We start from the raw sequence: 15,355 nt of genomic DNA, 5'->3' as shown, positions 1-15,355 counted from the left end.
CTTCTGAGCCCTAGCCCCTCCCCTGTAACCCTTCAGGCCTCCCCCTGCTCCAGCCCAGGGGCCTCCCTGATCCAGCTCCAGGGGACTTGAACATCCTGATTAGCCGATGGCCCTGCCAATATTTGGTATCTTCCCCGGCTTAGCCTCAATGTCAGTCCCTCCACCCACAAGGTTCAGAGTCCTCCGATATGGGTACCCGTTTCACACAAACTCCCATGCATCCTTCAAAGCCTTGCCTCAATGTCACTTTCTTCAGGAAGCCCCCTTAAATTGGTCTGTTCATGGCGTCTTGTGGTGATGTTGGGCACGTTTGGTTTTGCACGTCTCCCATGATGCAAGGACCACAGACCATCATTCCCACAGGAACCCTGAATGACACCTACTGTGGCCTTGCTGGCTTGTGCTGGGCCGACCAAGGCTGGCGGGGTGGGGGAGGTGGGAAATGACAAGATGAGTCCCCGGGGGGCAGAGGTGCAAGGTCAGCAGGGCCTGTTCTCATGCTCTCTGGCTGAGGAGTGAGCCTCCATCTGTCGGGCCAGCTGCGGGTGCTGGGACACGAGGAGACGCAGCGGGAGAGAGGGAGGTGTTGGGGGAGCTCGGGGAAGCCCAGTGATCAGGGAGAGGAAAAACAGGCACGCGGTGTTGTTATAGAACCATTACATACAACTTATAAACAAGCCAGGACGGTGTGGAGTGAAGGGGAGAAGGAAGGGGGCTGCAGAGGCGAGAAGGTCAGGGTGGCGCGGTCCGGGCTGGGTCCTGGAGGGGGCTCAGGCTGCTGTCACCGGAGGGGCTGGGCTGGCGGAGACCTGGCTGCTTGTGGAGGCCTCGAAGCTTCACCAGCAGCTCCTGGACGAAGTCCTGAGGACAGGGCAGGGGTCCTGAGAACATGGGGAGGGGTGGGGCCAACCCCACCCACCCAGCCCCCATTCCCTCTGACCTGGTCAGTGAGAGGGCGTGGGGGTAGTTAGGGAGGGGGACGAAAGGCAGAGACTGGGAAAGAGAGAGGGAGACACACAGAGAAAGACAGGGAGAGAAACAGAGAGAGTCGGAGAGAAACAGTGAGAGACACAGGGAGAGATAGAGACACAGACAGGGAGAGAGACAGAGACCCAGAAACTGGGACCAAGACAGAGACAGAGACAGATGCAGAGGGAGAGATGAAAGGAGAGAGAATAGCCACAGAGAGACATCAAGAGGTTTCTCAGGCCAAGAGATCACCAGGAGGGTCCCCAGGGACAGAGGCCTTCGCTCCAGGGCAGACAGACACACAATGACGTTTGTCCCTCAGGCAGCCCAGAGCCATTTAGAGAAACATGAATATTTTTCCCTTTTAAAGCAGGGAAGGAAGTGGGAGGGGTTGGGCCGCTCAGCTTCAGGGCCTGCAGGGATGGGAGGGCCCCAGAGGTGGGGAAGGGAGAAGCAGTCCAGGGAGGGGAGTAGGGGATACCCGGAGAGAGGCTGAGCCCAAAGACTGGAGGCCCCAAGGAGAGAACAGCAGAGGAAAGGCAGAAACCGGAGACAGATGGGGAGCGTCTCAGTGGGGAGGAGATAATGGGGCCCCAGTGGCAGATGGGGAGAGAGGAGCCAGGGTGAGGAAGACAAAGACACCACTGGAGATGAGAAAAGGGCTGAGTGACACAGAGGGCTCCCCAGAGTTCCCTCTGACGACCCTGGGCAAGACAGCGCCTTCCCTCCTCCCCAGGGACCCCCTTTTCCACCAGGATGCAGGGGGCCAGAACAGGGCCTGCCGCGTGGGAGGGCAAACTCACCTCTGTGGGGTTCTTGCACGACTTCAGGAGTCCCTAAACACCCCAGCCCCCCCGCAAAAAAAGAGAAAATAGTAAATGACTAGCACCTAATCCCCTCCGGCCCCTTCTTTCCCAACAAAGCCCCGAGGCAACAAGACAAAAGGAAGTCAGACTCTAGGGTGGACTTCCCATCTGGTTTCAAGAGAGGAACATGGCCCAAGGGTCTTACAGAGCAAGGAGGGGCGGAGGGGGCATGGTGGAGGGCGTTAGGGTAGAGTCCAGAAACTCGCACCAGGACCAGCTCTGAATCCAGAGAGGGTCAGAAGGTCACACAGTACTTCCTGTCTCTGGGAGAGCACAGGTCCTGACAGCAAGGTCAGAGCAGTCAGACTGCTTGGCCTTGACTCCCAGCTCTGCTCTTTCTGAGCTGGGGCCCCGAGCAAGTGATTAAATCTCTCTGGGCCTCATTTTCCGCATCTGGAAAATGGGAGATAATTATAGTGATAATAACAAAACGGAGATGATAAACCCTTGACAGGGTTTGTGAGGATAAAATGAGTTAAGTGCAAAACAACTGGAACAGTGCCTGGCACATACTAAGTGCTCAATAAACCTGGTAACTATTGCTGGGGCGGCAGCTTTCGCCCCCCCACCCCACCCCCACCTACCTGGATCTTCCGGCTTCTCTCCTCTTCACTCTCTAATTCCAACAATTCATCAATGTTGACCTCATCAGGCATGTCTGCCTCCTAAGGCAGGGAGGGAGGGGTGGTCAGGGTCCCTTTCCTGTCCCTCCCTCGCCTTTGTCCAGGGCTCTGGAGAAGCCCCACCAGCCCCAGGGCCCAGCTGGCGTGTTCTGGAGCAACAATGTGGCAGTCAGGGACAGCACCGCCAAGGCGGGACATCTGGGTGTTGGGGGGGAGGGGGAGGGGTGACAGATGGGTTGACAGAGGCCAAGGGGCCTGTACCAGCTCAGATGCCTGGGCCCCAGGGCCCAGAGAGCCTTGGGGCTGGCACAGGTCTCTCCTCTTGGCCCCAGTTCCCATAGTGGGAAACAGGCCTGGTCGAGTCTTGGAATGTCAGATTCTGGGATTCAGGAGAGGGGCTGGCTCTGCCCTTTCAAGGAAAAGTCTAAGCACTAGGTGTGGGGGAGGGGAGCAGGCAGGCCAGAGCCTCCTGCTGGGGGGCAGCCCCTTGCCCAAGAGGACAGCAAGGGTGGGTAGGGCTCAGGGCAGCCCCCAAGGCCAATAGTGTGCCCTGGTCAGTCCAGAGAGGTGGCCACCAAAGCCCCCCAGAGTGGGCGGGCGGGATGAGCCACGAGCCCAACTGTAAGCAGCCAAGAGAGGGATTTCTAGTATAGCCTCTTGGGGCAAAGAGCCAAATGCAGGCTCATTATCCCTGTGGGGGACAGAATCCAGCTGTCAAAGCAAGAGATCCCTGAGGCTACAGATTTTTTCCTCCCCCACCCAAAGTGCTTCTGACTTCACTGTGGACCTCAGGGCTGGCTTGTCCTGGGTTTGTGTGCGGAGAAGGGGCAAAGGCAGGGAGAGTCTAGAAGTGTGCCACACAGCCTGCGTGAGGCTCTGCGTGTGAGCCAGAGCCCGATGCCAAGGGGCTGGGGCCGGCCCAAGAGGCAGAGGTGTGTGGCCTCGTGTGTGTGTGTGTGTGTGTGTGTGTGTGTGTGTGGATTGCACGGGTGCCTATGGTCCCGTGACCGCGAGGCGTGTGGCTCTGGCTTAGCCGTGTCATCGTCAATGTGTCATGGCAGCTATAGCGCCCACTGTCTGAGGATGTCACCTGCCGCTGGCAACTGGACTTCTCTGTCCACTTCCAGGAGTCTACCCGCATGTCAGAACAAAAGGGCCCCACGTCACCGTGAGGGGCCATGGCTCCTTCCGCCTCCAAGCTGTGCTGAGGAGCGTTTGTGCGTCCTGCCGGTGCAGTGACACAACCATCAGGTCCCCGTGACTGCGTTTTTGTGTTGCACGGTGTTGACTTCAAGCAGAGACTCCTGCCCAGCGTGTGAAATGTCTGTCTGCGGCCTCTGCGTCAACACCCCAGGCGGTAGCTTCGGCCCCGGGTGCCCACGGACAGGACGGCGGTAATTTCTGCCGTCGAGCATCTGTTTCTACCTGTGTCGCTTGTGTGGTTTTCTGTCCGGGTGTAGCGGTCATTCCTGTGATTTTATGTCTGTGAGTGGCTGTCGCATCTGCCATTGTGTTTGCCACGTGGTTATTGGTTTTGCTTTTAGGAGAAAATGGGTGGCTGTTAGTTGAACCGTTTGGTGTCCCGGGGTAGGTGAAGCTGGGACCGTCTGTGAATTGCTACACTGTGTATCTATGAAGAGCTGTAACCGGAGCCCTTTTGTGTGGTTGTCTTTGTAACTGTGTGTCTGCATGGGGCTGTGGCCTGTGCTAGGATGCCTGTGGGTGCCTGGAATTATGGCACATGTTGATCTGTAGGTGACCACAGCGTGTGTCCTTGAGAGTCTGTACGTCTGTACCTGGCTGTTGCTTCTGTTGCTGTGTCTGCTAGTAGCTCTAACTTGTCGCTGTGCACGTCTGTAAATGCTGTTGCTTCCTTTGCTGTGCATCTTAGTATCTTCCCCGTCACCATATCTATGTTTGGCTTTAAGACCTCCCCCTCCCCCAACTTTTCTCCAGATATGGCCGCTCAGTCTCTGCAACTTTGCCTCCTCACCCCCCGTGTGCTCAATCACTGGCCTTCCCCAGGTGTTTGGACACATCTCTGGAGACCCAAGCGTGTGTCCGTGTCCACAAGCATAGTGCCATGGAGGGGAGACACTAGGGCCAAGGAGTCCCATGAGTGCCTGGTCCCGTGCGTGCGTTCTCTTGTGTGACCGAGGCCAGCACAAGCAACCAGAGACCCGAAGGGCGTAGAGTGTGCGGGCCCGGGGTCTGTCGGTCCCTCCCTCCACCCCTCCATCCCCCTCCCTGCCTCACCCTGCCGCGGTACAGCTCCTCCAAGCGCCCGTCGATCCACTTCTCCACGTCCAGCCGCCGCTGCAGCTCCCGCCGGTCATACTTGACGGTGACACGCGCGTGACGTTTCTGCAGCCCCCCGGGGCTTCCCCCCGGCCCGCGGGCCCGCGACGGAGACTGCAGCTTGCTCAGCACCCGCTTGCCCAGCCGCTGAGCTGCCATCGCGGTCCTGGCCCCGGCCCCCGCGCAGCACTGTGCGCTTTCGCCAGGCGCCCAGGGGGCCTCTTACGGGCCGGGGCGGGGCCGGCCGGGGGCGGGGGCTCGGGCTCGCCCGGGGGCCAGCTCCGCCCCAGGCGCCCGGACCTCAGTTTCCCCGCCTGCAGCGCAGGGACTGGTCTCTGCACCGAGTAAAGCCCGCAGCCGTGCACGGTCTAGGTATGGGCGCGATCCCGGAGTCCCAGACCGGGGCCCGGCGGCTGGGGCTCCCGCGGCTGGGGCTCCCGGGGGGGGGGGGGGGGGGGGCGGGGTCCTGGGACAGGCTCTTGGGGACCCGGCCTTTCTGCGCCCCCTGGCGATTGCAAGGGACGGTGCAGGAGCCCGCGTGCCATCTTTCTCTGCAAGGGAAAATGGAACTAGAGTACTCACAGCACATCATTTGTTCGTTATTTCAATTATTCCTTCACCCACGCAGCCTTTCGTTCATTTATTCACTCATTCTATTCAACAAGTGTGTATTCATTTGACATCATGTCATCTGTTAGCTTCTGTCTCATATCAGGCTCCCTAAGCCCAATAGCATCCAGATGGGTAATAACCACTCAAGTTATTACCAGGCTCCTCCCCGACACCCTTCCCTACGGGTTTCTTGGTGACCTGTGCACAGGGAGATGGCACCTGCTCCCTTCAGTCCCCTCAACTTAATATATATGTATATATATATATATATGCAAAATCTCAGTAGTATACACACACACACACACACACACACACACACACACACCAGGCACTGTTCTAGGCACTAGAGATAGAGAACAGAAGACAAGCCCAGTCCTCAGGGACTTGATATCCTCGTGGTGGAGACAGGCTGTAAATACAATAAGTAAGCACGATTATACAGCTTATTAGAATATGACAAGTTCTATGAAGAAATACGAAGCAGAAAAGGGGAAATGGAATGAGGGCGGGGTTGCAATTTTAACAAGGGCGATCACAGGAGTCCGTTACTTCACCAATATTCCCACTTCTTTTTTTAAATTAAAAAAAAAATGTTTATTTATTTTTGAGAATGACAAAGAGAGCATGAGTGGGAGAGGGGCAGCGAGAGGGGGAGTAACAGAGGACCTGAGGTGAGTTCTGTGCTGACAGCAGAGAGCCCAATGCAGGGCTTGAACTCACGAACCATGAGATCATGACCTGAGCTGAAGTCAGATGCTCGACCAACTGAGCCACCCAGGCGCCCCACCAGTATTCCCACTTCTTTTAAACTTTTTTTTTTCAAGTTTATTTATTTATTTTGAGAGAGAGAGTGGACAAGCAGGTAAGGGGCAGAGAGAAGGAGAGAGAGAATCCCAAGCAGGCTCCGCACCATCAGTGCAGAGCCTGATGTGGGGCTTGAACTCATGAACCATGAGATCATGACCTGAGCCGAGATCAAGTAGGAAGCTTGACTGAGTCACCCAGGCACCCCCAGTATTCCCACTTTTAATTTTAAGCAGCAAAAATGATACTTTAAAACTTAAGTTTGGCCATGCCCCATCCCTGCTTAAAACTATCCATAAGTAGGCAATGGTTCCTTAGCTATGACACCAAAAGCATAAGAAACAAGAGAAAAAATAGATGAACTGGACATCATCAAAATTAAAAAGTTTCGTGTTTTAGAGGACATAATCAAGAAAGTGAAGAGACAACCCACAGAATGGGGAAAAAATTGGAAATCATATTTCTGATAAGGTACTTGTCTCAAAAAAATTTTAATGTTTATTTTTTGAGAGAAAGAGAGAGGGGGGAAGGGGCAGAGAGAGAAGGAGACACAGAATCTGAAGCAGGCTCCAGGCTCTGAGCTGTCAGCACAGAGCCCGACGTGAGGCTCGAACCCACTAACAGTGAGATCATGACCTGAGGCGAAGTTGGATCCTCAGCTGAATGAGCCACCCAGGGGCCCCTGACTTGTATGTAAAATAAAGAAGTGGGGGGGCACCTGGCTGGCTCAGTCAGTGGAGTGAATGACTCTTGATCTTGGGGTTGTGAGTTTGGGCCCCATGTACAGTGCAGAGATTACTAAAAAACAAAATATTTAAGGGGCCCTGGGGGGCTCTGTTGGTGGAGCATCCCACTCTTGATTTCAGCTCGGGTCATGATCTCACAGTTTGTGAGTTGGAGCCCCATATTGGGTTCTGTGCTGATGGCTCGGAGCCTGTTTGGGATTCTCTCTCTCTCCCTCTCTCACTGCTCCTCCCCACCTCTAAATAAATAAATAAATAGGAAATACCAAGTGTTGGCAAAGATGCAGAGAAAGCAGAACCTTCATACGCTGATGATGGGAATGTAAAATGGTGCAGCCACTTTGGAAAACAGTCTGGCAGTTCCTCAAAAGGTAAAACTCAAGAGTTACTGTACGACTGAGCAATTCTACTCCTAGGACTATACCAGAGAACTGAAAGCATATGTTCACACAAAAACTTGTACGGGAATGTTCATAGCAGCATTGTTCATAATAGCCAAAAGGTGGAAACAATATAGCCCATCAACTGATGAATGGATAAATAAAATGTGGTACATCCATACAATGGACTGTTATTTGGCAATAAAAAGAAATTAAGTACTAGGGTGCCTGGATGGCTGCGTCACTTAAGCGCCTGACTGATTTCGACTCAGTTCATGATCCCTTAGTTTGTGAGATTGAACCCTACATCTGGCTTAGTGCTGACAGCACAGAGCCTGCTTGGGATTCTCTCTCTCTCTCTCTCTCTCTGCCCCTCCCCATGCTCTCTCTTGTGTGCTTTCTCAAAATATGTAAATAAATAAACATTAAAAAAAAGAGAAATTAAGTACTGACACATGCTAGAGCATAGATGAACCTTCAAAACATGCTATGTGAGGGGCACCTGGGTGGCTCAGTCGGTTAAGTATCCGACTTCGGTTCAGGTCATGATCTCACATTCTTGGGTTTGAGTCCCATATAAGGCTCTGTGCTGACAGCTCAAGAGCCTGGAACCTGCTTCAGATTCTGTGCCTCCCTCTCTCTCTGCCCCTCCTCTGCTCACACTGTCTCCCTCTCTCCCTCTCAAAAATAAACATTAAAAAAAAAAAAAAAAACATGCTAAGTGAGAGAGACTAGATTCAAAAGGCCACATGTTGTATGATTATCTGTAATGTCCAGAATAGGCAAATCTACAGACAGAAAGTAGATTGGTGGTTGCCCGGGGATGAGAGAATTGTGGGGAAGGGGAGCGACTGCTGCTGAATATAGGGTCTCTTTTGAGGATGATGCTATTTTCTCAACTGATTGTAGGGTTGGTTGCATAACTTTATTTAACATACTAAAACCCTTGAATTGTACATTTTAAAAGGGTAAATTGTATGGTATGTGGCTTATATCCCAATAAAGCTGTTATATTAAAAAAACAAAGAACTCTCCATAGCTCCCCATCGTCCTGGGGCATTCAAAGCTCTGCCAAGCATGGGGTGTCTCTCTGAATCAGATGGGGGTCCCCAATGTGGGGCAAGGATCAGGTGGAAGCCAGTGGCTCAGAGGTGAAAGGATTCACCTGAAGCAGAACAAAGGCGACAGAAGTTTATTGAATAGGCCCCAAGGGAGCAGGGGTCAGGACAACAGAGGAGAGGCTGTCTGCAAGGAGGCAGTGGGTGGGGGCGTATTTAAAGTGAGAAGGTGATGGGGCGCCTGGGTGGCGCAGTCGGTTAAGCGTCCGACTTCAGCCAGGTCACGATCTCGCGGTCCGTGAGTTCGAGCCCCGCGTCGGGCTCTGGGCTGATGGCTCAGAGCCTGGAGCCTGCTTCCGATTCTGTGTCTCCCTCTCTCTCTGCCCCTCCCCCGTTCATGCTCTGTCTCTCTCTGTCTCAGAAATGAATAAAACATTAAAAAAATTTAAAAAAAAAATAAAAATAAAAAATAAAGTGAGAAGGTGAGGAGGTATGGGAACGTGTGGAATTTTCTCTTTCTTAGTAACTGTGCCTGGTTGTCAGGAGCCCATCGGTCAGGTAGGGCCTACGGGTATTTTGAGGTGGGTCTCCCGATGGGCCCTTCTGTATTCAGCCAGGTGGTCGCTGTGGGCCCTTTGGGCTTGATCAAGTTTCCATTGCTGGAACCTGTTGTTTAAAAGCAGCCTCTATAAAGTGTGGTCCCATCTCACACCTTTGCCCTAATAGTTCCTTCCATCAGGGAAGCTCTTCCTGAGCGTGATATCAGCAGGGTTCATTCCTTCATCTCCCTCAAATGTCATCTGTGCCGTAGGGTCTTGTCTGACACCCTATCTTATATTGTAACTCCCCGTGCCCCTCACCTGGCTCTGTTTTATCCGTAACATTACATTTTAGCATTGTATACAATGTACTCGTTTTATTTATTGTCTGTTTTGCAACTGATGTGCCAAAGGGCAATAGGTGTGGTCTACCAGAGTACAGGCAGAAAGGGGGTGCACTGTCCGCAGAGAATTTAAAAAATAACTTTTTGGCCCAGTTTTCATTACACCATGCGCTGACAAATTCTAAGCAGTAGAATAAAGCGATAGAAAGAATCCTCCAAAATAATCCAAAAATCTTTCATTGGTTTACTTGTAAACAATTGACACAATTACTGTTGAATTTTAATAAAAGGCTTCCAGTTAAGATATTTTTATTACTGTATACTTTAGTAAACATTGTATTCGTAATGGTTTTCTATTGTTACATAATAAACTACCACCAACTTTGTAGCTTAAAACTTATTGTTTCGTGGTTTCTGTGGATCCAGGCCAAGCACGGTTTAGGGGGGCCCTCTGCTCCACCGTCTCACTGAGCTATAAACCAGGTGCCAGCCAGGGCTGCTGTCTCATCGGAGGTTCAACTGCGGAAAGATCTGCTTCCAATTGCTTGATCTAATCAGGATGAGGTCTTCATTTTCTTGCTGGTTGTCAGTTTGGGCTGCTCTCTGCTCCTAGAGGTGAAGTCCTTGCCATGTAACTTTCTCCATAGGTCCTCTTACTATGTGGCAGCTTATTTGTTTCAAAGCCAGAAAAAGAGAGTCTCTCTCTCCAGTCCACTAAGAAGGAGTCTTGGGGGGAAAAAAAAAAAAAAAAAGGAGTCTTGGGGTGCCTGGGTGGCTCAGTCGGTTAAGTGTCCGACTTTGTCTCTTTGGGAATCCTCTGTCTCCCTCCCCTACTTTCAAAAAAAAAAAAAAAACATTTAAAAAAGGAGTTTTACATAATATAATCATGAACTTCCTTTGCCATATTCTATTGAGGAGAAGCAAATCCCAGGTCCTGCTCACCCTTGAGGGGAGGGGGTTATACAGCCCATGAGTATAGGGGCTACCCAACATCTGTTTGCTACAAAATTCTAGAGAAGTTAATGTAGAGAATTCCCAGGGTGACTGCCGGCTCAGTCAGTAGAGCATGTGGACTCTTGACCTCAGGGTCATGAGTTCAAGCCCCACAGTGGGGGTAGAGATTACTTACTTACTAAATAAATAAATAAATAAATAAATAAAGTTAAAAATAATTTTAAAAATAATTTAAAATATAGAGAGAGCGGGGCGCCTGGGTGGCACAGTCGGTTAAGCGTCCGACTTCGGCCAGGTCACGATCTCGCGGTCCGTGAGTTCGAGCCCCGCGTCAAGCTCTGGGCTGATGGCTCGGAGCCTGGAGCCGGTTTCCGATTCTGTGTCTCCCTCTCTCTCTGCCCCTCCCCCATTCATGCTCTGTCTCTCTCTGTCCCAAAAATAAATAAACGTTGAAAAAAATAATAATAAAAATAAAAATATAGAGAGAGAACTCCCAGGTATACAGTTGACCTCTGCCATATGAAGATTCAGGTTCATTTTGATAGTGGTTCATAACAATTTGGTATCTTTTGGGCTTGTACAGTTTGAGTCTCCAATCTCTGTGATTCTACATAATCTTTCATTTAAGTGATAATAGATTAGAAACTAAAATGATAGCACAATGATTGTAAAGATGAAGAAATTATTCTGTCATTCTACATAGTCTTTTGAAATTTTTGTTTAAAATAGTGAATCGGTATGAACTGCAAAATGCAATATTTTTATGTGGTAAGTGAAAATTTTCATTCATAAATGAAATATTTTCCTGAATTGAGTAATATCTTTGAAATTGAAATTTATTCATTTTCAATTGTTAATTTTAAAACTAAAGAACATATAAAATGGTGATTCTTACATGATTCTTACCGAAATAATTTTCTGGTAGTGAGGAAGAGGTATAAAAAATTACCCACGGGGCGCCTGTGTGGCTCAGTCGGTTAAGCATCTGACTTCGGCTCAGGTCATGATCTAGTGGTTTATGGGCTTGAGCCCCCTTGTTGGGCTCTCTGCTGTCAGCATGGGGCTTGGAGCCCCCTTTGGACTCTGTGTCTCCCTCTCTCTCTCCCGCTCACTCTCTCTCTCTTTCAAAAATAAATATTTAAAAAATTGTTTAAAAAGTTATCTACTCCAGGTGTCAAATATGCTAGTTTTACCACTGTTACCAACATTACAAAGTGAGTTTCACCACGGCAGGAATTTTACTTTGTTACTCTTGTATCTTCTCCAGCATTTACAGCAGTACCTGGCTCATGGTCGGTGTTCAGTGAATATGCTGAATGAACAGACAGATGCGTGAATGAATGGATGAATGAACCTGTGACTCCTCTCCAGCCTCAACTCTCACCATAGTCCTGTCTTCCAGCTCAAGCTCTGCCTTAGTGGGATGGGATGGGGGTCGGGGATTTGGGTGCTAGAGAGACCTTTGTCCTCACATTCAGATTCTTGACCCTGGGTGCTAGGACCTCACTGCGAGATTAAAGAAGATGGTGGGCAAAGAATTTTTTAAGTTTATTTATTTTGAGAGAGAGAGCTCACACATGAGCAGGGAGGGGCAGAGAAAGAGGGAAAGAGAGAGAATCCCAAGCAGGCTCTGAGCTGTCAGTGCAGAACCCGATATGGGGCTCCAAGCCACAAACCATGAGATCATGACCTGAGCTGAAATCAAGAGTTGGATGCTTAACCGACTGAGCCACCCAGGTGCCCCTAATTTATTTATTTTAGAGAGAGAGAGAGAGAGAATGAACTGCACTGTAAGTGCAGAGCCCCATGTGGGTCTTGAACCTATGAACCAAAAGACCATGATCTGAGCAGAAATCAAGAGTCAGACGCTTAACTAACTGAACCAGCCAGGTGCCCCCCAACAAAATTTTTAAAAATAAAGATGGGGCACCTGGGTGGCTCAGTCCCTTAAGCGACTGACTTCGGCTCAGGTCATGATCTCTTAGCTTGTGAGTTCCAGCCCGGCGTGGAGCTCGGTGCTGACAACTTAGAGCCTGGAGCCTGCTTCAGATTCTGTCTCTGGCTCTCTTTGCCCCTCCCCTGCTCTCTCTCTCTCTCTTTCTCTCTCAAACACAAATAAACATTAAAAAAAAATACAGTAAAGAAAATAGTGGGGGCGCCTGGCGGGCTCAGTCAATAGAGCCTGGAACTCTTGATCTTGGGGTTGTGAGTTCGAGCCCCAGGTTGGGTAAAATTACTTAAAATCTTTAGAAAAAAATGCACAAAACTGCTTAAGGTAAACACCATTTTGATAACCTAATTAAGGCTCTCCACATATTATTATGACAGGAGGGAGGCTGAATAGTGGGAGTAGCCCTGTATCCCTTAAGGCACTGTTGTCTTTCTTGCCACAGGACTTTTGCGTTCGCTGTTCCTGTTGCTTGCAATGTGGAATGTTCGTCCGTCAGCCCTTCTTATCCTTCAAGGGTTCATTATCAAAGCTGCCTTTTCACTTCCACCGCCCCAGTCCCCGATCATTCAGTCTGCGCTTCCCCGTCACTCCCCCACTCTAATCGCTCCCCCACCCTATACTTCTGTCATCACTACTCTCGGCTGTTCCAGTCTGGTGAGGAAGGGGCCAGTCTGACGTGGTCACTGTTGGAGTTCCAGTAACGCGCCAAGTAGGCGCTCAGTGACCGCTGGCATTTAGAAAGGAGTAAATTCCTCGCCCTCAAAGGGGGGCTGAAACGAGGCGGGCTTCCAAGCCTGGAACCACAGGTTCTGCACCGTCTCCTCCCACCCCGAGGCCCAGCCCAGGAGCGAGGGTACTCGGACGTCACCAAACCTCGGAGCAGGTAACAGGAGCCTCGGGGCTCAGCAGGCTTGCGTTTCCTCACCTGCTAGGTCCTACCCCCGGCGGAGCCGACGCAAGCCCTGCCCCTTTCCCCCAATCCTGGGGCCAGCGCAGGTGCTCCGGGGGAGGAGGACTGCCGCCCAGGTGCCTGCTCCCTGCGCCTGCGCTCTGCGTGCTCCGCCTCGCCAGGTGCGCCCCGCCCCCTCCCCGGCCGGCCACCTTCGGGAGCTGCTTCGAGGCGCCCGCCATTGGCTCTACCGCCCACCGAGCGCTTGTGGGTGTGGTGGGGGTCTGAACGGTGGGAGAGTCGGCGAAGTGTCGCCGGAGGCAAGGGACGAGAGAGAGGCGGACTGAAGCGTCGTGGGCGTAGCGGACAGACCGTCCGCGCACCGAAGGTCCGACAAGGGGTAGTCCCCGAGACTCCGGCGGGAGCGCCAGGGCGGCACCTCGCAGACCCTCTGGGAGCGCCAGCACCTGAACACGAGGCTCCCCAGTGCGCGTGCGCGGCAAGGGTCTTCCCGCACCTGATCGCGAGACCCTAACGGCCAGCCGCTTGAGGCTTCGCCTGCGCTGCCGGGTGGAGCCCGTCATGGCGCAGCTGTGTGGGCCAAGGCGGTGCGGGGTGCTCCTCGCCCTGCTGGCCTCGCTGCTCCTTTTCGGGGCTGAGGCGGCCGACGGAGAACGTAGCGTCCACGGTGAGGGCCCGGGAGGGTCTCCTGGGAGGAGCGGGAGGCAGAGAGGCCGAGGGCGGGACATTAGGGTCTGGCGGCTGCGTTGGGGTGCGAAGGGCCTTGGGTTAGGTATGATCAGGGCGAATTGCTGGGAGAGGAAATTGGGGGCGACCTGGTGAAGCGGGGACGTGGTGGAGCCGGCTGTGGGAGATTGAGTCAGGGGAAGAGGTTTGGGAGCCTTTGGGAGTGAGGACGAGCGGCGGAGCCGGGGTTGGTAAAGTTTCCTGCGGGTGAGGGAGGAGACTAGGGCTATTGACCAAGAAGGAGTGGCACTGGCCAACAGGAAAAGGGTGAGAGGCTCAACAGAAGACCAGCCACTTCCTGTCAGAGGAAAGTTCCATGGCCCAGAAAAGCCCAGGGAGGCCAAGCCTGAGAGGGTGGGGGTTGGATTAGGTGACGCAGTTTTAGCCTCTGAGAAAAAGCCCCCTCGCCCACCTCTTTGGATATTGGACGACAGCCTCCCGAGAAATTTGCATTAGAGCGCCTCCAAAAAGAAAGGTGTTTCTCCGTGATATCCAAAGGAAGGGGAAGCAAAGCAAAAATGTTGGAGGGGAGAAACGTTACCAGGGTGCAAGACTGGGCCCTTTGGTATAAGAAGAGTATTGGCATTGAGAAGCTGGGGGTTGGGTTTGTGAAACTGGTCCTTAGAAGCTGGCGGAGAACAAGGCCCAATGTTAAACCTCTACATTTTACGGAAGTTTGGCCTGAAACGTCTTTTTGAACAAGTGTTATAATCTCAACTGCTTCAGACAAGGACAGCCAGGCTTTGGGGGGGGGGGGGGGAACACTTTTGAAAGAAGAATTCATTGATTCAGCAAAACTTATTGAGCCCCTGCTATATGTCAGGGATGGTGCTGGCACCAGTGGCACATTTGTAACTTCCAGCAAGCCAGGTCCCTGCACTTGGAGAGCTTATATTTTAGTTGGGGGGGGGGGGGGGACCGAGACAGTGAGTAGGTAAACATTTAGATAAAGAGCAGCCACTGCAGTATTAAGTTACTAAGAAGTAAATGAACAAGGTGAAGTACACAATGGGATGATGTAAGATGATGGGGGCTGCTTAGCTCAGGTGGTCAGGGGACGTCTCTCTGAGGAGGGTGACATCTTGAGCGCTAACAAGAATGAGGAGGCAGCAGCCACACAAGAACCTTGTGGATGAGAGTCCAGTTGGAGGTGATGGAGTACAAAGGCTTTGAGGTGGGGGGCAAGCCTGGGGGTATTCAAGGAAAAGACAGAGAACCATCATAGTTGGAGCAGGAGGAGGGGTGGGGAGATAATTGGAGGAGGATATGAGGTGGGAGAAGTCGGGAGGAGCCAGGTGGCTTTATAGGCCAGCATTTTGGGTGGAAGGAGAGAAAGGATGTGTGCACACCAAGTCATCACCTGTGGTGACTTCAGAAGACTGTTAATGTCCCTACACTGGAGGCAGGAAAAATGAGCTAATGGGGATATCAAGGGTTGGTGGGAGAGGATTAACTCTGTAGGTTAAGGAATCAAGAATACAAGCGTTGATCATTCTTGCAATCTGAACTAGAATTTGACAGTACTTCTGGACTTTTTTCAGTGATGTGGTTATGTTAGGGATGTGCCTTCCAGTTACC

At 51.7% G+C, this 15,355-nt stretch overlaps 2 protein-coding genes across 2 annotated transcripts in view; one reads left to right on the top strand and one right to left on the bottom strand.

Moving 5' to 3' along the window:
• Nucleotides 1-640: 640 nt before the first annotated feature.
• On the bottom strand, nucleotides 641-5,140 carry PPP1R14A (protein phosphatase 1 regulatory inhibitor subunit 14A). The gene is made up of 4 exons (XM_045442477.1): nucleotides 4,715-5,140; nucleotides 2,420-2,500; nucleotides 1,773-1,805; nucleotides 641-861 (listed from the first exon to the last, which is right to left on the bottom strand). The coding sequence occupies exons 1-4, from the start codon at nucleotides 4,913-4,915 to the stop codon at nucleotides 733-735; spliced, it is 444 nt and encodes a 147-aa protein (XP_045298433.1). The 5' UTR covers nucleotides 4,916-5,140; the 3' UTR covers nucleotides 641-732.
• An 8,070-nt stretch (nucleotides 5,141-13,210) lies between these two features.
• Nucleotides 13,211-15,355, top strand: part of SPINT2 (serine peptidase inhibitor, Kunitz type 2) — a 28,368-nt gene continuing 26,223 nt past the window's right edge. The window contains exon 1 of the mRNA XM_045442476.1: nucleotides 13,211-13,718. Within this exon, the coding sequence (XP_045298432.1) occupies nucleotides 13,613-13,718 (106 nt within the window). The 5' untranslated portion in view covers nucleotides 13,211-13,612. The remainder of the gene's footprint in view (nucleotides 13,719-15,355) is intronic.

The sequence above is a fragment of the Leopardus geoffroyi genome, chromosome E2, assembly GCF_018350155.1.
Source record: "Leopardus geoffroyi isolate Oge1 chromosome E2, O.geoffroyi_Oge1_pat1.0, whole genome shotgun sequence".
Taxonomy (NCBI): Eukaryota; Metazoa; Chordata; class Mammalia; order Carnivora; family Felidae; genus Leopardus; species Leopardus geoffroyi.
The sequence above is the reverse complement of the archived record's forward strand: the minus strand, read 5'-3'. Positions and strand labels throughout refer to the sequence as shown.

Bases quoted from the DNA above. Each gene is read 5' to 3' on its own strand.
- PPP1R14A (XM_045442477.1), bottom strand. From the start codon at position 4,915: ATGGCAGCTCAGCGGCTGGGCAAGCGGGTGCTGAGCAAGCTGCAGTCT. The intron at 1,806-2,419 runs GTAGGTGGGGGT...TGGGGTGTTTAG, and splicing joins AGAGAAGCCGGAAGATCCAG to GGACTCCTGAAGTCGTGCAA. The intron at 862-1,772 runs GTGAGTTTGCCC...CCCTGTCCTCAG, and splicing joins CGTGCAAGAACCCCACAGAG to GACTTCGTCCAGGAGCTGCT.